This window comes from Pygocentrus nattereri, chromosome 25 (genome assembly GCF_015220715.1).
Source record: "Pygocentrus nattereri isolate fPygNat1 chromosome 25, fPygNat1.pri, whole genome shotgun sequence".
Taxonomy (NCBI): Eukaryota; Metazoa; Chordata; class Actinopteri; order Characiformes; family Serrasalmidae; genus Pygocentrus; species Pygocentrus nattereri.
In genome coordinates, this window is record NC_051235.1 from 34,166,696 (window position 1) to 34,189,673 (window position 22,978).

The 22,978-nt window shown below is 44.3% G+C and overlaps 1 protein-coding gene across 1 annotated transcript in view; it reads left to right on the forward strand.

Annotated features, from left to right (window-relative positions):
* The window catches only part of vstm2b (V-set and transmembrane domain containing 2B), a 22,289-nt gene extending 15,282 nt beyond the window's left edge, over positions 1-7,007 (forward strand). Inside the window, exon 5 of the mRNA XM_017686152.2 lies at positions 6,029-7,007. Within this exon, the coding sequence (XP_017541641.1) occupies positions 6,029-6,117 (89 nt within the window). The 3' untranslated portion in view covers positions 6,118-7,007. The remainder of the gene's footprint in view (positions 1-6,028) is intronic.
* Positions 7,008-22,978: the final 15,971 nt, after the last annotated feature.

Here is a 22,978-nt window from a genome sequence, read left to right on the forward strand (position 1 = left end):
GAGTGTGCGTTTGTGTGTGCGTGTTTGTGTGTATGTGTGTATGTCGGTGTGTGTGTGTGTGTGTGTATGTGTGTATGTCTAGGTGTGTGTGTGAGTGTGCGTATGTTTTGGTGTGTGTGTGTATGTCTAGGTGTGTGTGTATGTGTGTGTGTGTATGTCTAGGTGTGTATGTGTATGTATAGGTGTGTGTGTGTGTGTGCATGTGTGTGAGTGTGTGTGTGTGTGTATGTCTAGGTGTGTGTGAGTGTGTGTATGTTTTGGTGTTTGTGTGTATATGTCTAGGTGTGTGTGTGTGTGTGTGTGAGTGTGCGTTTGTGTGTATGTGTGTGTTTGTGTGTGTGTGCGTATGTTTTGGTGGGTGTATGTGTGTATGTGTAGGTGTGTGTGTGTGTGAGTGTGCGTGTATTTTGGTGTGTGTGTGTATATGTCTAGGTGTGTGTGTGTGTGTGTATGTGTGTGTGTTTGTGTGTGTATGTGTGTCTGTCTGTGTGTGTGTGTGTGTGTGTGTGTGTGTGCATGTGTGTGAGTGCATGTGAGTGTGTGTGTGTATGTTTAGGTGTGTGTGTGTGTGTGTGTGTGTGTGTGTGCGTTTGTGTGTATGTGTGTGTGTGTTTGTGTGTGAGTGTGCATATGTTTTGGTGTGTGTGCGTATGTCTAGGTGTGTGTGTGAGTGTGCGTATGTTTTGGTGTGTGTGTGTGAGTGTGCGTTTGTGTGTATGTGTGTCTGTGTGTGCGTATGTTTTGGGGGGTGTGTGTACATGTCTAGGTGTGTGTGTGTGTGAGTGTGCGTTTGTGTGTATGTGTGTGTGTGTATGTGTGTGTGCTTATATTTTGGGGTGTGTGTGTGTATATGTCTAGGTGTGTGTGTGTGTGTGTGACCTCACTGTTAAGCCTAAGTCTCCATAGGAACCTGCCACCATTTTTTATGAGGTGCTGACCACTGTGCACAGCTGGAGGCTTTAAAATGAGAGTAGAAGCAGAACCTGCTGGACTAAACAGTCGCAGATAATCAGCGAACAGATTTATATGGATCTGTTTCTTTAGAGTTTTACCCTATTGTTTCCATTTCTCTCGATCAGTTTGTAGATAGTTTAATATAAAGTTCTAAGGGGTTTTACTAACTGGTAAACACAGAATATTTATTTGATTTGGTGAATCACGGAAAATTTGTGTCTAAGGTTAATAGCCAAAAAACAAAGGAAGAGTGTGAAGGCTGGGTGTGTGGGCGTGGTTGTTCAGCAAGAGTGTGAAGCCTGGGTGAGTGAGCGTGGTTATTCAGTGAAAGTATGAAGGCTGGGTGAGTGGGCGTGATTATTTAGGGAGAGTTTGAAGGCTGGATGAGTGGGTGTGGTTATTCAATGAGAGTGTGAAGGCTGGGCGAGTGGGCGTGATTATTCAGGGAGAGTGTGAAGGCAGGCTGAGTGGGCATGATTATTCAGGGAGAGTATGAAGGCTGGGTGAGTGGGCGTGATTCAGTGAGAGTGTGAAGGCTGTGTGAGTGGGCGTGATTATTCAGGGAGAGTGTGAAGGCTGGGTGAGTGGGCGTGATTATTCAGTGAGAGTATGAAGGCTGGGTGAGTGGGCGTGATTATTCAGTGATAGCGTGAAGGCTGGGTGAGTCGGCATGATTATTCAGGGAGAGTGTGAAGGCAGGCTGAGTGGGCATGATTATTCAGGGAGAGTATGAAGGCTGGGTGAGTGGGTGTGATTATTCAGTGACAGCGTGAAGGCTGGGTGAGTGGGCGTGATTATTCAGGGAGAGTGTGAAGGCTGGCTGAGTGGGCGTGATTATTCAGTGAGAGTGTGAAGGCTGGGTGAGTGGGCGTGATTCAGTGAGAGTGTGAAGGCTGGGTGAGTGGGCGTGATTATTTAGGGAGAGTGTGAAGGCTGGGTGAGTGGGCGTGATTATTCAGTGAGAGTATGAAGGCTGGGTGAGTGGGCGTGATTATTCAGTGAGAGGGTGAAGGCTGGGTGAGTGGGCGTGATTATTCAGTGAGAGTGTGAAGGCTGGGTGAGTGGGCATGATTATTCAGTGAGTGTGAATGCTGGGTGAATGAGTGGTTATTCAATGAGAGTGTGAAGGCTGGGTGAGTGGGTGTGTTAATTCAGTGAGAGTGTGAAGGCTGGGTGATTGGGGGTGGTTATTCAGTAAGCGTGTGAAGGCTGGGTGAGTGGGGGTGGTTATTCATTGAGAGTATGAAGGCCTCTCCATGGATCACCACCTTATCGTGGTGGAGGGGTTTGCGTGCTTGAATGATCCTAGGAGCTATGTTGTCTGGAGCAAAGCTCCTGGTAGGGTCTCCCATGGCAAACTGGTCCTATGTGACAGGTCAGACAAGGCGTGGGCCTTGGCATTCTGATCCTCGGTTGCTGAAACTGGCTTTTGGAACTTGGAACGTTACCTCACTGGCGGGGAAGGAGCCTGAGTTGGTGCGCGAGGTTGAGAGATACCGGCTAGATAGTCGGGCTCACCTCAACACACAGCTTGGGCTTTGGGTCCAATCTCCTTGAGAAGGGCTGGACTTTATTCTTTTCTGGAGTTGCCCATGGTGAGAGGCGGCGGGCAGGTGTGAGCTCTCTCATAGCCCCTCGACTCGGTGCCTGTATGTTGGGGTTTTCTCCGGTGGACGAGAGGGTAGCTTCCCTATGCCTTCGGGTTGGGGAACGGGTCCTGACTGCTGTCTGTGCTTATGCACCGAACAGCAGTTCAGAGTACCCAGCCTTCTTAGAGTCCTTGGGAAGGGTGCTTGAAAGTGCTCCTCCTGGAGACTCTATTGTCCTACTGGGGGACTTCAACACTCACGTGGGCAATGACAGTGAGACCTGGAGGGGTGTGATTGGGAGGAATGGCCTCTCTGATCTGAACCCGAGTGGTGTTCAGCTTTTGGACTTCTGTGCAAACCACAGTTTGTCCATCACGAACACCATGTTTGAACACAAGGATGTCCATAAGTGCACATGGCACCAGGACACCCTAGGCCGCAGTTCAATGATTGACTTTGTAGTCGTGTCATCGGACTTGCGGCCATCTGTTTTGGACACTCGGGTAAAGAGAGGAGCTGAGCTGTCAACTGATCACCACCTGGTGGTGAGTTGGATCAGGTGGTGGGGGAAGATGCCGGTCAGACCAGGCAAGCCCAAACGTATAGTGAGGGTTTGCTGGGAACGTCTAGCAGAAGAACCTGTCAGGTTGATCTTCAACTCACACCTCCGTCAGAACTTTGACCAGATATCGGGGGAGGTGGGGGACATTGACTCAGAATGGGCCATGTTCCGTTCCTCCATTGCTGAAGCGGCTGACTGTAGCTGTGGCCGTAAGGTAGTTGGTGCCTGTCGGGGCGGTAATCCTCGAACCCGGTGGTGGACACCCCAGGTTAGAGATGCCGTCAAGCTGAAGAAGGAGTCCTACCGGGCATGGTTGGCCTGTGGGACACCAGAGGCAGCTGGCAGGTATCGACAGGCCAAGCGATCTGCGGCTTAAGTTGTCGCCAAGGCAAAAACCCGTGTATGGGAGGAGTTTGGTGAGGCCTTGGAAAGTGACTTTAAGTTGGCTCCGAAAAGATTCTGGCAAACCGTCAGGCGACTCAGAAGGGGAAAGCAGTGTGCCACTAGCACTGTATATAGTGGAGATGGTGTGCTGCTGACTTCGACTGAAGACATCATTGGGCGGTGGAAGGAATACTTTGAGGACCTTCTCAATCCCACCGACACGTTCTCCAGTGAGGAGGCTGAGTCTGGGGACATGGGAATAGGCTTGTCCATTACTGAGGCCGAAGTCGCTAAGGTAGTTAAGAAGCTCCTTGGTGGCAAGGCTCCAGGGGTGGATGAGATCCGCCCTGAGTTCCTCAAGGCTCTGGATGTTGTGGGGCTGTCTTGGCTGACACGCCTTTTCAACATTGCATTGGACATCGGGGGCGGTGCCACTGGATTGGCAGACTGGGGTGGTGGTGCCTCTTTATAAAAAAGGGGACCGGAGGGTGTGTTCCAACTACAGGGGAATCACACTCCTCAGCCTCCCTGGCAAGGTCTATGCAGGGGTACTGGAGAAGAGAGTCCGGCTTATAGTTGAACCTCAGATCCAGGAGGAGCAGTGCGGGTTCCGCCCTGGTCGTGGAACACTGGACCAACTCTTCACCCTCTCCAGGATTCTGGAGGGTTCATGGGAGTTTGCCCAACCAGTCCACATGTGTTTTGTGGATCTGGAGAAGGCATTCGACTGTGTTCCCCGGGGTGTTCTGTGGGAGGTGCTTCGGGAGTACGGGGTGCATGGCACTTTGCTACGAGCCATTCAGGCCCTGTACAAACAAAGCTAGAGTTTGGTTCGCCGGCAGTAAGTCAGACTCGTTCCCAGTGAGAGTTGGACTCCGTCAGGGCTGCCCTTTGTCACCAATTCTATTCATAATTTTTATGGATAGAATTTCTAGGCGCAGTCAAGGGATGGAGGGTGTCCGGTTTGGTGACCTCAGGGTCACATCGCTGCTGTTTGCAGATGATGTGGTCCTATTGGGGACATCAGGCCGCAAACTTCAGCTTTCGCTGGATCGGTTTGCAGCCGAGTGTGAAGCTGCTGGGATGAGAATCAGTACCTCTAAATCCGAGACCATGGTTCTCAGACAGAAAAGGGCAGAGAGCCCTCTCTGGGTCGGGGATAGGCTCTTGCCTCAAGTGGAGGAGTTCAAGTATCTCGGGGTCTTGTACACGAGTGATGGTACAAGGGAGCGGGAGATTGACAGGCGGATTGGTGCTGGGTCAGCAGTGATGCGGGCTCTTTACCGGTCTGTTGTGGTAAAGAAAAAGCTGAGCCATAAGGCAAGGCTCTCGATTTACCGGTCGATCTACGTTCCCACCCTCACCTATGGTCATGAGCTTTGGGTAATGACCGAAAGAATAAGATCGCGAATACAAGCGGCTGAAATGAGTTTCCTCCGCAGGGTGTCTGGACTCTCCCTTAGAGATAGGGTGAGAAGTTCAGTCATAGAGCTGCTACTTCTTCACGTCGAGAGGAGCCAGCTGAGGTGGTTTGGGCATCTGGTTAGGATGCTTCCTGGACGCCTCCCTCGGGAGGTGTCACAGGCAAGTCCACCTGGGAGGAGACCCCGGGGAAGACCCAGGACACGCTGGCGTGACTATATCGCCCAGCTGGCCTGGGAGCGCCTCGGAATCCCCCTTGGAGAGCTGGTGGAAGTGGCTGGGGAAAGGGAGGTCTGGGCTTCATTGCTTAGGATGCTGCCCCCGTGACCCGAACCCCGGAGAAGCGGAAGATGATGGATGGATGGATGGAGTATGAAGGCTGGGTGAGTGGGCGTGATTATACAGGGAGAGTTTGAAGGCTGGATGAGTGGGTGTGGTTATTCAGTGAGAGTGTGAAGGCTGGCTGAGTGGGTGTGGTTAATCATTGAGAGTATGAAGGCTGGGTGAGTGGGCATGATTATTCAGGGAGAGTGTGAAGGCTGGGTGAGTGGGTGTGGTTATTCATTGAGAGCGTGAAGGCTGGGTGAGTTGGTGTGGTTATTCATTAAGAGTATGTAGGCTGGGTGAGTGGGCATGGTTATTCAGTGAGAGCGTGAAGGCAGGCTGAGTGGGCGTGGTTATTAAGTGAGAGTGTGAAGGCTTGGTGAGTGGGCGTGATTATTCATTGAGAGCGTGAAGGCTGGGTGAGTTTGCATGGTTATTCATTGAGAGCGTGAAGGCTGGGTGAGTGGGCATGGTTATTCATTGAGAGTGTGAAGGCTGGGTGAGTGGGTGTGGTTATTAAGTGAGAGTGTGAAGGCTGGGTGAGTGGGCGTGATTATTCATTGAGAGCGTGAAGGCTGGGTGAGTGGGTGTGGTTATTCATTGAGAGTGTGAAGGCTGGGTGAGTGGGCGTGGTTATTCATTGAGAGTGTGAAGGCTGGGTGAGTGGGCGTGGCTATTCAGTGACTGTGATGGCTGGGCTGTAGATACAGTGATGTATAATTTATGTTATTCTGTTTTGTTTTTCATGTTCTAATGTAAACTAAGCTTGATCTACTGTCTTTTTTCTGTTTAGGTTCTGGAGCCATGGCAACCACTGAGCCCCTCCTCTACATCACCCTGCTGATCCTGCATAAGTTCCTCCCCTTCCTGTTTGCCCACTGAAAGACTTCAACCAAACAATATGACATTTTCACTTTATTTACCAAACAGCAAAGGGAAAATATATAAATAAATAAATAAATAAATATATCTATCATTATGGCACATTACTGACACCGATGGGATGCAAGAATTTGGGAACATGACGCTGGAAAAAATGAAGTATCAGTGAATGGAAAACATCTCAGACCTGGTCTGACGGAGATGCGTCTGGAGCTGATGCTAAAAGGACTGTTTAAGAAAAGCATGATAAAAATATTATAAAAATATTCTGTGTGAATTAGAGATCACTTTGTGTCCTGAACACACAACCCATCGAACGCTGCGTTCCGTTTCCAGATCCTCGTGTTTGCCCTGCTGAGTGCATGGCTCTCTTTATTTATTTTTTCTGGGAAAATTAATTCCCTTCATTTTTAATTTTAGATTTTTTATTGATTTTGTATTGTCCTATGGATTCTTGTCAGTGTGATCATTTAAGAATGAAGTTGATTTTAATTTTATTGGATCAATCAAAACAACAATGTACACACTGTTATTTTTTATTATTTCTGTTTGTTTGGGTTTTTCTGCATGAACTGTTGAGCGTTTCTGATCTGATAGTCAGTGAAACTCATCTGTGCTTTATTGAGAGAGTGTGTACGTCTTTTCCACTATTTGGCTCTACAGCAAGTTTTTTTTTACGGTGTACACAAATACGACCTTATATATTTTGATCAAATAAGGTACATATTTCCATAGTTGTTGTTTGTCACGTTCAATAATGTTTATTTTTATTAAAGATGGTGATCACCTTAAAACATTCATTTATAAAGAGAGAAAAAAACAGTATGTTCCCAACACCAGTTAAATAAAGGTTGTTTCTTTTGTAATAACACTCATCCTGTGAAATGTGACAGAATGACTGTTTTTCTCTTTAAACAAGCTTCCTTACATACAGTAATAAAAGGAGATGTTTGTGAGGTTAAATATGGGATAATATACCTGCATGATGAAAGAGAAAGTCAAAGGAAAAAACAGGAATTTCCAAAACGGTAGTTCAAAAACTGATTAAAAGCTCCAGAGAAAATGTGGCTCCTAGCAACCACCTGGAAGAGCTGATCGACCCCAAAACTACTCCATCAGATAAAACAGCACTGAAAGCTTTGATCTTTAAGAGAGAGGAGAAAATCAAGCTGCTTCAGCAGGTGTTTCTGTCCATCCTTCTATGTTGACTGACTGACCTCAGATCTCTGACTGACTGATTTCAGACTGACTGACCTTTGATCTCAGAATGAGCTCAAACTGAGAGATTAATCTCTAACTGATGGACCTCTGATCTCAGACTGTCTAGCCTAATACCCTAATACCACCCCAATAAACTCTCAACATCACCAAAACACTCAGAAAACACCCCCAAACCTCAACATCTTAACAGCACCCCAACAAAATCTAAATGCAAACCCCAACACCACTTCAGCAACACCCATCATTGTTCCAACAAAATCCCAACACCTAAACAATGTGCAGACAACACACTAGCACATGAACAATGCCGAAATAATGTCCAGACAACATCTCAACTATGTCCAGATAACACCCCAATACCACACCAACACTAGACAACTCCCAAACACCAACATCCTAACAATACCCCAACACTACCTAAAATCTCAAACATCCCAAGAACACTCCAACAACATTAAGCTTTTTCAGAGTGATTCCTCTGCATCCAGCACTAACTGTATTCTTTCAATGTGTTAGTCTGAATCTGTTTGTCTTTCTGTCTCACTTTCTGGGGGATGGTGTTCCTTTATTTCAGCCCAGGAAGAGCATGTGATTTTAAAAGGGTTACGGGTTATCTAGCCGGACATCAAGTCCAGGTCACCCTCTGAGACAGGAAAGAGCAACGTTTCCATAGATGTGGTGGTGAGGGATTGGGAAAATTAATTCAGCACAAGAAACTTCAGTGAATAAATCAGTGGATGAGTGGCAGCTTCAGTGCAGTACAGCGTTTCTTCTTACAGAGCCATGAGCTCTGTTGATCCTGGTTCTGACTGATCAGTGGAGTGAGAACAGGATTAAGCAGGAATTTTTTATATCATCTAAGCCAAATTTAGTGCTAAACACTGTCCTGATGCATTTTACCTCCAATTCACCCGCAGAAGGACTGAGACAGCTAAAGGAGGAGAAAACAATAGGAGAGCGTGATTAACAGCGAAAATAAAGTGAAAATGTTGAGTGCACAGCTTCCATCTAATCCAGTTAAGCTAAAACCCTCAGAGAGATTCAGCCCAAGACTCAAAACAATTACCCCCGCCAACAGAGCGTGTCAACTTTGATCACATTGTTATTGTCTCAGAAGCTCATTCTGAACAAAACATCCACACCGACGCTTCCTCAGACAAAACACACCAACAGACACAAGTCATTAATGAACTCTCATCAGCGCACACTCAGCTAAGACTTCCCTCAGAGTCACTCCTGCCAACACAAAAGACACCTGGAAAAAAAAGTCAAAGTTAGATGGTTCTAAATTCGGATTATTTCAATTGCATTGGCCACTCCTGCATCTGGACCTTGACTGTTGAGGTTTCAGACACTATAAAATAATCTTTGATGTTCATCATCATGAGTAAAATTTACTGCTGGTGTCAGGAAGGTAAAAGAATATGATGCATCTCCCCTGTGAAATGATCAGTGTCCAAAGCAGCCAGTAGCAACTGAAAAAGGACTGATTTTTTTCATCATTGACTCTTTCTTCTGTTGTGCTGTATTACATTTACATGTACAGCATTTAGCAAACACTCTTATCCAGAGCGACTTGAAGTGCTTTGTCTATCTAGAGAAAGTATCTTTGCTAGTTACAAATAGGCTAGAGAAAGACAGTCCTGAGCTCAGATACTTCTCATCTACTTCCGCTGTGGGTTGCAGCCTTTCCAGTAGCTTTCCAGTGTCTTGTGTTGTTTTTGCACTTTTTTCTTACTTTTTGACTTTTTCTGTTTGCGTATATTACTTTTTAGTGACAGCTGCTAAATTTCCTTCAGGATCAATAAAGTATCTATCTATCTCTCTCCATCTATCTCTCTCTCTCTCTGTATCTATCTCTCTCTCTATCTATCTACTGCTAGAAACTAAAGTCACTGTTGATACCCAGAGAAAAGGAACAGAATTGAATACACTACACTACACTACAATTCACAGTGCAATACAATAAAATACAATATAGAATTCAATAATAAGCAAAGGACACTAGTATTAGTGTCACTCAACTACTGTATCCAATCAAACACTATACATTTATTCAGCAGGGGCCTTTGAAAAGAACAGTTGCCCTTGCAGAACAACAAGTGTAACCCAAAAAGCCAAAGTTGAGGTGGCACAGTATTTCAACTGAAGAGGGCAGAGTATTCCTCCTGAAGAGGGCAGAGTATTCCTCCTGAAGAGGGCAGAGTATTCCTACTGAAGAGGGCAGAATATTCCTCCCAAAGAGGGCAGAGTATTCCTCCTGAAGAGGGCAGAGTATTCAAACTGAGAAGGGCACAGTATTCCAACACAGGAAGGCACAGTATTCCTACTGGAGAGATCATAGTAGGCATTTCTAGGGCCCAGTATTCCTACTGAGGAGGGCACAGTATTCCAACTAAGGAGAGCAGAGTATTCTCATCAAAGAGGGCACAGTATTCAAATTGAGAAGGGCAGAGTATTCCAACTGAGAAGGGCACAGTATTCTTACAGAAGAGGGCACGGCATTCCAACAGAGGCAACCATAGTATTCCTACTTAGAAGTCCATGATATTTCTACTGAGGAACGCCCAGTATTCCTAGGAGGAGGACATAGGAAACCTACTGAGGAGGGCACAACATTCCTACAGAGGAGGATAGAGTGTTTCTATTAAGAGGCACAGTGTTCCTACTGAGAGGGACACTCCACCTACTGTGGAGGACATAGTATTTCTACTGAGAAGGGCACAGTATTCAAACTGAGGATGGCAAAGTATTCCTGCTTAGGAGGACATAGCATTCATATTGAGGAGGACACAATACTGAGGAGGATACAGTATTCCTACCAAAGAAGGCACATTATTCCAACAGAAGAGGGCATAGTATTCCTACTGAGGAGGGCAGAGTGTTCTTATTAAGGAGGATACAGTGTTCCTATTAAGGAGGGTACAGCATTCCTACTGAGGAGGGCATAGTATTCCTGCTAAGAAGAGCACAGTATTCAAATTGAGGGGGGCAGACTATTCAAATGGGGGATAGCACAGTATTCCAACAGAAGAAGGCATTGTTTCTTCTTTGGCTCCATTTATTGGGTGCTCCACACTGCCACCAACATGGAGCATCAACACTTTCTTGCAACCTGCAATTCTCAGCACAGTTCAACACAGCACATCACATCAGCATTTTACTATCACTGCATTACATTGAAGCCAGAATGACACTACAGACATTGAAATTAGGCCGGTTGATGTTTAGACAGAGTAAGGCAGTAAAAGAAATGTCGTAAAGAAAAACACAAAAAATACTGCTGAAATCTGCTAAGATAGCTAGTGCAGTCTTTTATTTACACATACAGCATTTAGCTGATGCTCTTATCCAGAGCAACCTACAGAAAGTGCTTTGTTGCCCACTCAGAGAATGTATCTTTGCTAGTTATAAATAGTTTAGAGAAAAAGCTGGTCCTGAGCTCTACTGCTAAAATCAAAAGCCCATGTTGATACCCAGAGAAAAAGAAACAGAGTTGAACATATTGAAATGTAATGTACTGCACTGTTAAACTACAGTTTTAACCATTTCCATCAGGTCGGGAGGGGCTGGTCTGTTTTTGGCTTTATAGGCAAACATTAAGGTTGTTAATCTGATGCAGCTACAGGAAGCTAGTGTAGGGAGTGCAGCAGTGGAGTGACGTGATGTGACTGAACTTAGGAAGATAAGATTAGAAGATGAGCCGTGTTGTTGCATTCTGGATGAGTTGCAGGGGCCTGATGGCCTGCATAGGGATATCAGCCAAGAGGGAGTTGCAGTAGACAATCCTTGAGATGACAGACTGAACAAGTTCCTGGGTGGCCTCTTGAGTGAGGAAGAGATGAACCCTCTGGATGTTATACAGTAGAAACCTGCATGACCAAGTCAGCTTTGTAATATGTGACTGGAAACCTGGGTATCAGAAAGTGGTAATGAAATCCCTATGCATTATTTTAGTTATTTAACTTTTATTCTAACCAACGAGTAGGATGCGCCCTGGCATCACCATCTAAGTATACGAGGCACCTAAGGAAGAGAGAGCCTCCATTTTCCAACAATGTGCTAAACAGCTGTTGAGTTTACTGGAAAGAAAACAACTGTGAACTGTGAAATATAGGAGTAATTTGTACAGTTTTGAGTTATTTATGCACCTGAAATGAAGAGTATTCGAACATACTTCTGAATTATTCCATTGAACACGAGAACTCCGGTGAGTTGAATTCCTTATGCTGTTCTATGGCTAACTCACAAGTTCACTTGTTACCCTAAGTTTAGGATAATGGAAGCTAAGGAAACCAATCGGAGCTGTATTTTCATGCAAGATTATTCCTTGATTACCAATTGCCTTTTGTTTGTTTATTGTTAGTAGTTGAAGCCTTTACTTTTATGTCTGTAGTGCTATCTTGGCAAATGTGCATGTTAAGCCTAATGAGTAGTTAAAAACTCTATTTTAATTGTATTCTTGGTAGACTGTCTATGAAAGCTGCAGTTAGTTCATGTAGATACGGTTAAGTGAACAATTGTGCTTTTGTTAATAAATAGTCAATGTAAAATCTTAATTGAGCTAAAATTCACGTGCAGTTGTGCATGTATGCTACTTGGGACTGTGCCAGTAGTTGGTTTTTTCACCTCTCTTGTGATGAAGGTTGTAATTGTTTGCATTATCAAATGCAAATTGTTTTTTTTGGTAGTGACGATTTTGGATGGCGAGCCTAGCCCTGGACTTGATTAAAGAGACCTGGAACCTTGCGATACGAGCGGACTGAACTTCGTCTTCAGTGCATCCAAGACTTTTGGAACCAGATAAGATATGTATTCATAACTCACTACCCGGGTAGATGGACTTTGCTACACACACACACCCACATGGGAAAAAAAACATTGTTTGATTCATTTATTTTGATATAGAGAGCTCTCAACCTTTACTCTTTGTTTTATTTTTTTTATTTTCCAAGCCAAAGACTTAAATACTCATTGTGGTGTACAATAAATGTCACTGTGCATTTTCTTTAAGTCCTGTATTAGCGTGAGTGATTCAAACCCCTCCCATGAACCTAGGTCAAGCATTATTCTTTACTGAGCCCCAAACATAGTAACTCATTCGTACAGGCTACAGTAAGGAAAGCATTAGTTCAGTGTCAGTAGCGTAGCAGTGGTAAGACAAGCCATGAGATAATATTACATCTCCAAGACAACGAGTGTAAAGTGAAAAGAGAAGAGGACCCAGCACAGAGCCCTGTGGGACACCAGTGGAGAGCCTGCATGGAGAGGATGTGGAACCTGAGTCAGGGGTTCAATCCCCACCTGGGTAAGCACCCTGCACTACGACTCCTAACATTACCTGTGTAAATAAATGTAATGCAAAATGGGTTTGAGAGCAAGAGGACGAGGACTGACGGAAGGTGTAGAGACAGGGAAAAGACTGGTGGATTCCATCAACCTTCTCCTCAAAGAAGCTGATGAAATCCTCAGGAATGAGGGAAGGAGGAGGGTTGAGGAGAGACGAGAAAATGCTGAAGAGCTTGCGTAGATCGGATGCTAATGCTTCCAGTTTCCCTCAGCAGACAGATGACTTTGCAGCAGTCACTTCAAGTGAGAACTTTGAAAGGAGAGATTGGTAGATTGGTAAATCACATCAAGCTGTGATTTCCTCAGTCTTCCTTAGCCCTTGCTGGTTGCTGCCATCAATCAGGGAGGATCTTGCTGGCCTGGAGGAAAGAGGACACAGAAGGTTAGTTACAGATGAGAGTGAGGAAAGAAAAATATTTGTAGCTGTGCCCAGTGAGAGAGATGAAAATGAGTCAGGATAGGGAAGTGTAATCAGCATAGTTAAAGAAGTGAAAGTCGAGGGAGGAACAGAGTGCAGGTTGCGTTGAGTAAAAGAGCATGAAGAGGTATAGACAGGAGATACAAGGAAGAAGAGTGTGAAAGATAGAAAATGATGATCAGAGCAGTGAGAGGAGTTATTGTGACATCCAGCATAGGGGTAGGTCTGCTGAGTATCAGGTCCAGAATGTTGTCTGCTCTGTGCATTGGAGGAGTCTGGTTGAAGGGAGAGGCGGTCATGGTCATCATCATCGGCGGTCACTCGTAGTCGAGTATGACTGTCCTCCTTCTTAGTACTTGTAGGTCTTTAGATGGGCATAGAGGCCAATTCTGGACCCGATTATTCTTGTACAATATGGACAAGGGAATGTAGCAGTAGTAGATTTGGGTCTGGCCTGCTTGGACGTTAATCTCTCCTTTCTGAGTCTGCGTTTGACTTGGGCAGCCTGGCAGAGGTCAACGTTATACAGCGCAGCACCCTTTTGGACAAGATTTCTCCAGCCCAACCTGTCTTTTGCGGCATCTTCCCATGATTTAAGTTCTATGTGACAATTTTTTAAGTTTGTTTTGATGTTGTCCTTAAATCTCTTCTTCTGGCCTCCAGGGGCCCTTTTCCCTACAGCTAGCTGGGAGTAGAGAACTTGTTTTGGGAGGCAAGAGTCAGGCATGCGAATAATATGACCGACCCACCTAAGTTGGTTTTGAGCAATGGTGGCGGTGATAGCAGAAATATGTGCCTCCTCCAAAATGCTGGTGTTAGTGCATCGGTCCTCCCATCTAATCCTCAATATTTTTTACGGAGGCATCTTTGATGATATGTCTCAAGTGCTTTTAAGTGCCTACTGTATGTGGTCCAGGCTTCTGACGCATACAGGAGGGTAGGCAGCACCACTGCGTTATAGACCAATATTTTGGTCTTTGATTGGAGGTCACGATTCTCAAAGACTCTTTTCCTTAGCCTTGAGAAAGCCCTACTTGCACAGCTGAGACGGAAGTCTATTTCATCATCTATATCAGCCTTCGAGGACAGGAAGCTACCGAGATATTGGAATTGGTCCACATTTTCCAGTCTGATGTTGTTAATTGCTATATTCGGGGCCAGGACAGGCCAACCGCTTTTAGGTGGAGATTGATAAAGGATTTGGGTTTTCCTTATGTTTATGGCTAGACCAAGCTGTTTGTAAGCTTTCACAAAGACAGACAGTGTGATCTGTAGGTTTTCTTCTGAGAGAGCCACAAGGGTGTTGTCGTCCGCATACTGAAGCTCCATGATGGACACGGTGGAAATTTGGCCTTTAGCCCTAAATCGGTTGATGTTGAAGAGCTGACCTTCAGTTCTGTACATAATTTTTACACCCTGAGGCAGGTTCTCACTTATAAGATAGAGGATAACAGCAACAAAGGTGGAGAATAATGTTGGCGCGATGACACAACCCTGTTTGACTCCCTTGTCAACCCTGAAGGGAGTGGATTCATCTCCACTGTCACCGAGTACCATGGCATACATATTATCATGTAATAGTCTCAGAACTCGGATGTATTTTTCTGGGCAGCCAATCTTTGCCAGTACCAACCAAAGAGCTTGCCGGTGCACCGAATCAAAGGCTTTGGTGAGATCTATAAAGGCCATGTATAATGGTTGGTTTTGCTCCCGGCATTTTTCTTGCAGCTGACGCACTGTGAAAATCATGTCTGTGGTGCCTCTGTGTGGCCGAAATCCACTCTGAGACTCAGGAAGAATACTCTCTGACAGTGGGGTGAGTCTGTTGGTTAAGACCCGGGCTAGGGCTTTTCCTGTAGCGGAAAGCAGAGAGATACTACGGTAATTCCCGCAATCAGCTTTGTCTCCCTTCTTAAAGATGGGGACAATTAGGGCATCCCTGAGCTGAGCAGGGATTTTCTCTTCTGACCATATTTTGAGAAACAAGGCATGGATGTGCTCAAGAAGATCAGGACCGCCTTTCTTCAGGACCTCTATTGGGATACCATCAGAACCAGCAGTCTTGTTGTCTCTCATCTTCCCAATCGCATCCTGCACCTAATCCAAGCTGGGAGGCTCTCCCATGCTTTCAATTATGGGCTGTTGAGGAAGTTGTTCAAGAGCCCACATCTCAGGAATTGTGTCACTGTTTAACAAGTTCTCAAAGTGATCTTTCCACCTATTGGCAATTGCCACCTCGTCCTTCAGCAATGTAAGTCCATCTTTAGAGCGAAGGGGAGTTCGGTGGCGATGGCTGGGGCCATATACTGCTCTTGTGGCATCAAAAAAGCCCCTCATATCTCTATAATCAGCATACTGCTGGATCTCCAGAGCCTTCTTTGTCCACCACTGATTCTTCAGTTTCCTGACTTGCATTTGGATGGCTGCCTTCGCTTTGGCATGGGCTGCTCTTTTGACCTTACAGTTGATATTATTTTGCCACGAAACAAAGGCCTTATGCTTGATGTCTATAAGGTGTTGAATCTCAGCATCATTTTCATCATACCAGTCTTGATGTCTACGCTTTCTATGACCAAGAATGCCTTTGCAGGACTTCCTGATGGTAGAAGAAAGCATACCCCAGTGTTCTTCAATATCTTCTGGGTACTGTTTGGGCAAATCAGTGCTCAGAGCATCCCTTAACTGATGTTGGTGGATGTTATCACCCAACAGCTTGATGTTAAGCTTTGGTTGATTCTGCCGACTTTTCTGCACCCCTCTTTTCCGCATTAAGCGGATAGACATGATGGAGCGAATAAGGCGGTGGTCAGTCCAACAGTCATCCGCACCGATCATTGCTCTGGTGTTAAAAACATCACGGCGGTCTTTGGAGCGGACAATAACATAGTCAATGAGATGCCATAGCTTGGAGCGAGGGTGCATCCAAGATGTTTTGAACTTTGTTTTCTGGCGGAAGAGAGTGTTAGTGATGACCAGGTTGTGCTCTGCACATTTCGTTAACAGCAGTACGCCATTTTTATTAGAGTTTCCAACCCCTTCTCTCCCCAGCGTACCCCTCCACAAATGGTGGTTTTGTCCCACTCTGGCGTTGAAATCTCCAAGCAGGATTAACTTGTCCTCCTTAGGGACTTCAGATAGAATTTTATCCAGGTCAGCATAGAAAGCCTCCTTTACTTCATCCGTGAAGTAAAGCCGTGGTAGGAGCCAGGACGACTGCAGCTTGTCCAATGAAAGGTTGAATTTACCCAGGAGCATGAGCAGATTCCATTCATGGGGAAGAGATTCAGTAGAATGTCTAACTCATCAAGAAAGAGGACATGGCTGCTGGAGCCACTGGGTTTTTGGGGTTTTCCATCAAGGCCAGAAAGTGTAGTGAATGGAAGGATGCTTGGGCTGAAATTAAGTCTGCACTGTGGATTGGCAGTTCCAGAGCCCACTTGCCACCCTGGTCTGAGATTCGGATGACAGTGGGGGATAGATAAGGTTACTGGATTTGCAGATCCTGTGATGATGAAGGGTTCCACAAGATCTGTGAGATGAGCAGACAGGTATTGTAAAATGCATGATGGACATGCAAAACTAAAGTTATTAAGATGTAAAGAGCTAACAACGAACAACAAAGTGATAGTTGAGCAGTCATGTCTCTGGGCCTCATTGCTTAGGATGCTGCCCCTGCGAAATCGAACCCCGGAGAAGCGGAAGATAATGGATGGATGGTGTCCTATGATTTTTGACTCACCCTGTAGTTTCAAGCTCTGAGCGTGAGCAGTTCAGAAATAAACTTGTGCTGGCTTCAACTAGACACAAATTTTAGTCTTGTTTCTCCACCGATCCACAGGTATCTTAAAACGTTTCTTAAACACTTCCGTGTATAAAAATACTTGTAGGAGTTACCCTAGGAGCATTTTGTAAAGCCTATGCAAGATGTTGTTTTGCTTAAAAATGTTTTGTTTTGCTTGTAATTCATGTAAATCGTTGGTTCATCTAGGCTAATCTAGCTATTGACATTGTAATCATTTCAGTGAGAGGGTCTTAATACTCTTAATACTTAATGCTTTTAGTAAAGTTTCTAGATATTTCCTTTATGTGAAATGGCAAAATCTGTTATCTTAAAGCTACATGGTCATGGTTTGCTGCGCAGTAGTTTGGTTTATGTTGTAAAGCCACACTGGAGAGTTGGAGATGCCACTTTGATGCCGTTGGTTTGTTTTGTCTTGATATGCGCATCACTAGCGCTGTGCACAAATGGGTTGCGAATAGACATACAGATGCATTTTGGCCCTATCGAGGTTAAAGCTTGTTTGTTCTTGAGTAGAAGCCTTATATCAGTGCAACTCATGGAGTTTAAGTTGTCTACAGTGCTGTTTCTGTTAATACTACACAGTACTAATACTACATCAAAGCCAATTTATTTGTTATATTTTTGTAGATACTATAAAGATAACTATATACACATTATATATATATATATATATATATATATATATATATATATATATATATATATATATATATATATATATATATATATATATATATATATACACACACACACACACACACACACACACACACACACACACACACACATATATATGCAGCCCCTAGGCCTGCAGACTGTTTCTACAAACATTAGTGGATTTCCATGGGTTTCCATTAGTGGGTTTCCATAAGTGGGTTTCCATGGCAGCTGCATCCAAGCCTTACAATCACCAAGCGCAGTGCAAAGCATGGAATGCAGTGGTGTAAAGCGCCGCCACTGGACTCTAGAGCAGTGGAGACGTGTTCTCTGGAGCGACCAATCACGCTTCTCCATCTGGAAATCCGCTTCTGGAAGAATGGTCAAAAATTCCCATAAACAAACTCCTAACCCTTGTGGAAAGCCTTCCCAGAAAAGTTGAAGCTGTTATAGCTGCAAAGGGTGGGCCGACATCACATTAAACCCTATGGATTAAGAATGGGATGTCACTCAAATTCATATGTGTGTGAAGCCAGATGAACGAATACTTTTGGAAATATACACTGTGTGCACAATTATTAGGCAAGTCTTATTTTTGAGGATTATTTTTAGTAATGACCAGCTACAGCGCTCTCGGTTAATCCAAAATGTTAATAAACCTCAAACATGAATGTTTAAGAAAGTAAAAAAGTGAGGTTTTGGCTTTCTTAGGAGAATTTCTATATGTGCACATTTATTGGGAAACTATAATGGTGCAGAATTATTACGCAGCTAAATGAAAAACATTTTCCCATCTCACTTTAATTTCATCTGTTCAAGTGAGAATTATAAACAAACAACTCAAAGCTTTCCAATAAACATTTCTGAGAAATAAAAAAAAAAAAAAAAAAAAAAAAAAAAAAAAAAAAATCAGTGACCAATACAGCCACCGTTCTTTTCAATAACAGTGATAAGCGGTCAGTTTCTTGTTCTGTTGACGATCAACTTTTTGTGCAGTAGCGGCCGCAGCCTCCCAGACCCTGTTCAGAGAGGTGTCCTGTTTTCCTTCACTGTAAATCTCCCATTTAAGAATTGCCCACAAGTTCTCAGTTGGGGTCAGGTCAGGTGAGGAAGGGGGCCACGTCATACGTTTTTCATCTTTAATGCGTTTACTGGCAAGCCATGCAGAGGAGTACCTGGATGCATGTGATGGAGCATGTCCTGCATGAAAATCATTGTCTTTTTGAAAGATGCAGATTCTTCCTGGACCACTGCTTAAAGAAAGTGTCTTCTAAAAACTGGCAGTCGGCTTGGGAGTTGATTTTGTGCCCATCTTCAACACGAAAAGGTCCAACCAGCTCATCTTTAATAATACCAGCCCATACCAGTACCCCACCTCCACCTTGCTGGTGTCTGACTCGAAGTGGAGCTCTGTCCCGTTACTGGTCCAGCCATGGGCCTGTCCATCTGGTCCGTCAAGGGTCACTCTCGTTTAATCAGTCCATAAATCCTCTGAAAAATCTGTCTTCAGATTCTTCTTGGACCAGTCTAAATGCTTCAGCTTATGTGTCTTGTTCAGTGGTGGTCGGGTTTCAGCCTTACTTACCTCGGCCACGTCTCTGAGCGCTGAACATCTTGTACTTCTTGGTACTCCAGGTAGGTTGCAGTTCTGGAATATGACAGAACTGGAAGATAATGGGTTCCTGGTAGCTTCACGCTTGATTCTTCTCAAATCCTTGGCAGTTAATTTGCATCTTTTTTTCTCTCAACACGTTTCTTGTAACCCTGTTGACTGTTTGCAACTGTGATCATGCCACAATATCTTAGCAATTTCAAGAGTTCTGCATCCCTCTGAGAGACTTTTGGTAATTTTTGACTTTTCAGAGTGAGTTCAGTCTCTTTTTTGTACCATTTTGCCTGAAGAAAAAAGCTTCCTAATAATTATGCACACCTTGATATAGGGTGTTGACCTCCTTAGGCCACACCCTCCCTCATTACACGGATACACATCACCTGATATGCTTAAATCCATTAACACTAGCCCTCCTGAGATTTCAAGATCCTCAGGACATCACCCCTCCTTCTTGCCAGCAATTAGCAGGACCATATATCACCCTTTATTATGTTAATTCACAGAGGAGGACTGAGACAGCAGCTCTGTGTGTGAACCTTGTTTGCTGGCTAGTTCACTTCGACCTTGCCAACAGTATGAACGACTGACTGAACAAACTAACAAAACGAAATTAAACTCGTACAAGGAAATGTTGAAATTATGTTCAACTGAAACAAGGAAATACTAGGAGTGTGTTTTATTTACACAATGAACAACGGAAATGCACAAGTAATTTCACCAAGTAAACGCCAAGAAATGGGTTGCAATTTGTCTTTTGACGTAAATGGGTAAAAATAGCTGTCAATCAAAACAGGATTCAGCCTTTCGTCTGATCCTTCAATCATTTTGCAGAAGCTCCGCGTCCAGACCCGCCCACAGCTCCATTCACCACAGAGACGCTCTGTGTTCGGGGGCGGGACAAAATTGTGGCATTTATCCAATGACCGGCGAGTTTCGAAGCAATGAAAAAAACGTCCCGTTTGAATGAGCGGTCCTGTTCAAGTGAAAAGACACTCAGCTTTTAATGCATTTGTAGTGAATGAAATGTTAACACAACTGAACATATTTGACATTTTAGGGCAAGCTGAGCTTCCCTTGCAGTCTTAGAGAAATCGCCACTGCTCCGTCCATCGCTACTACGCGCCCTTGAATTATAACTTTTGAAACACGATTCTACAGATTCTCCGTCGTGCTGTCGGATCGGTAACATATACACTCGGGTTGTAACTTGAAGTTCACCTTCAAGTTGTGTCATGTTAGGTGCTTTGGGAGCTGTAGGAGCTTTATGTGGGCATGGGGGGTTTCCACTTCCACTGCACTCCATATCATTACCAAGACAATGGGCGTTAATCGCTTCACAGCAGGGGAGTGGGCTACATGGTCGCTGGTTTCCCTTACGAAAATTTTCGTAGCTCGCGGAAGATTAGTGTTAAGCAATCAAGTTTACCCAGGTTGGAGTTAAAAAATATGCCTAAAAATCTTATTATGGTCAAAATACTCACTTGCCTAATAATTGTGCAAAAAAGAATAATTCTAAAAGTGAAAAATGGAAAGTAGTAATATAGAATAAACTCGTGCTGGATTCAGCTAGACATAAATTTTGGTCTGGTGCCAGCAACATCTGCTATGTGCTGCTGTACAGTAGCCTTTAGTAGAACCATTGCTAATAAATTGTTGTTGATGGGAAAACCTCGTATTTCCATTTTTTACGTTTTTCAGAAAATTTAAGAGTCTGTTGCTCTTTACATTGTCTGTAATTTTCATGATGAATGGACCAAAAGAAATCACCTAAAATTACTTGGAAAGATGTCTGGTTCCATTGACACATTAAAAATAAAGTAGTTTTTCCTTCTCCTGTAAAGTTACCATTTTGGAGATATGAAGTTTTCTTCTGACAACAGCGAAATACAAGTTCACTGAGAGGCAGCGTGAAACTGTGGTTCCCACTGCTGAGTCTTTAATCTCACTGCTAACAGAGTAAAATAAATGTTTGTGTCTGCAAGTAGCTGCAAAAAAAGCAACTTGGTTTATAAGCAGAATGAAAGCACTGCTGTAGAATGATGCCTATGAAACTCACCCTTTAGAGTAAGGATGGCATCGATGATTACGTCATCCCTCTTATGTGGTACGGTGGGCCTTGCTGAGGTGTGTTTGGACTGAAGCGGAAACTAAGAACCTGAATCCTTAAAGACCTACCCCCCATCCCAGAGGGACCTCCACGGCTGAAAGCAGAGTTATCTCTGTCCAATCCTCTCTCGCACGTTCTGTCCCTCCGGCTCTGCTTCAGATTGTTTTTCTCATAACACATCTTCCAGCTCATGAGAAGTGACAGCTAAACATCTGTCCCACCGCTCTGTATCGGGGGACGGTTGGGGTGGTTACCCTCTGTGGCATGAACAAACGAAAATAGATTTTCGAGCTTGAACCCATGTTTTCATTTGTCATCTTTTCTTCTCGTGTGATTGCACCGCTGTTAGCTCATGTCTGAAAACGTGGTGAGGAGAGACGCTTGTTGGTTTTCTCAGTTTAGCTATGATCTTTATAATTGCAGAGAGTGAAAGAGAGAGAAATTTGACAAGACTTGACATGAATACCTGTCAGCTTAAAATGACACCCAATTAAACAGAGACAGTAGACTGTCTGGAGCAGCACTGCATTAGGCAGTCCAAATTTTTTAAGCTGTTGCAGGAAATGTGGGTGTTGAATTCACACGTTGCTTCTGTGTGAATATACAGCTGAGCTCTCTGTATATGATCACAATTTCAAACAGAAAGTGAAACAACCAGGGAGAAAAATTTAAGACGGAAATAGAAAAATGGAAAATCTCAAATGAAAGGAGCAGAATTTAAGTGATTATGCCATTTGTTTTATCCAGGAGAAAATTAAAAATTGCATTTTGTAAAATTGTAGTCATTTTTTGGTGACTGGGGGGTCCTCTCTGTGTGGAGTGTTTATGATCTCCCTGTGTCTGTGTGGGTTTCCTCCAGATTCTCTGCATGTCTTTGCACTGTGGGGGGAAACCAGTCAGGCCAAGTATTGTGTGAGCTCAAAAGACTGCAACCAGTAGAGAGAAGACAAAGTTCCCCTGGACTCTGCTGGACTTTTAATCGATGTCACATCATTCTGAACATAATTCATTAAAACATATAATATTGTGAATTATAGAAATGTTGATATTTGTGTTCTGGATTTGTGTTTTTGTACTCTGCATTTGAAAATGTCTTTGTATTGAAATAATATTCATTAATAAAGTGTAAAAAAACAGCAGAAAATAAATAAATTAAGGAATTAATTAAAACATATTTTAGGTTGGTTAGCTGGTTGGTACTTTGTCTGTATACTAGCAAGATGGCGGCGCGCAGTAGCGCAGCGGCTTCTCACGCTCCGAGCGTACACCCTGTTTTGAGCTGTTTTTACGTCGGTTCTGAGCCTAACTTCACACGCCCCACGCGTGTGAGTTATAGCAGAACCGAACTTTTGAAGATTAAGGACGATTTGGCCAGAAAAACAGCAATAACAGACAATAATATCAGAGCTACGCTGGGCAGGCTGAAACTCCTACGAGTGCCGGCGTGGGGGAGCAGAGCGCCGCAGACAAAGAGCAGGAGGAGGCGGTGCAGCAGACGGCAGAAGAGGGGGAAACGCGCGGGCGTGCTAGCTAGGCTAAAGGCTAATGCTAACCAACCCCCAATTCCGTCGCTTTTCCTGTCTAACGTCCGCTCTCTGGATAACAAGCTGGACCTGCTGCGGCTGAGGATGAATGTTTCTGAGGAGATGAGGAACTGCGCTGTGATTTGTCTCACGGAAACCTGGCTGAACCACA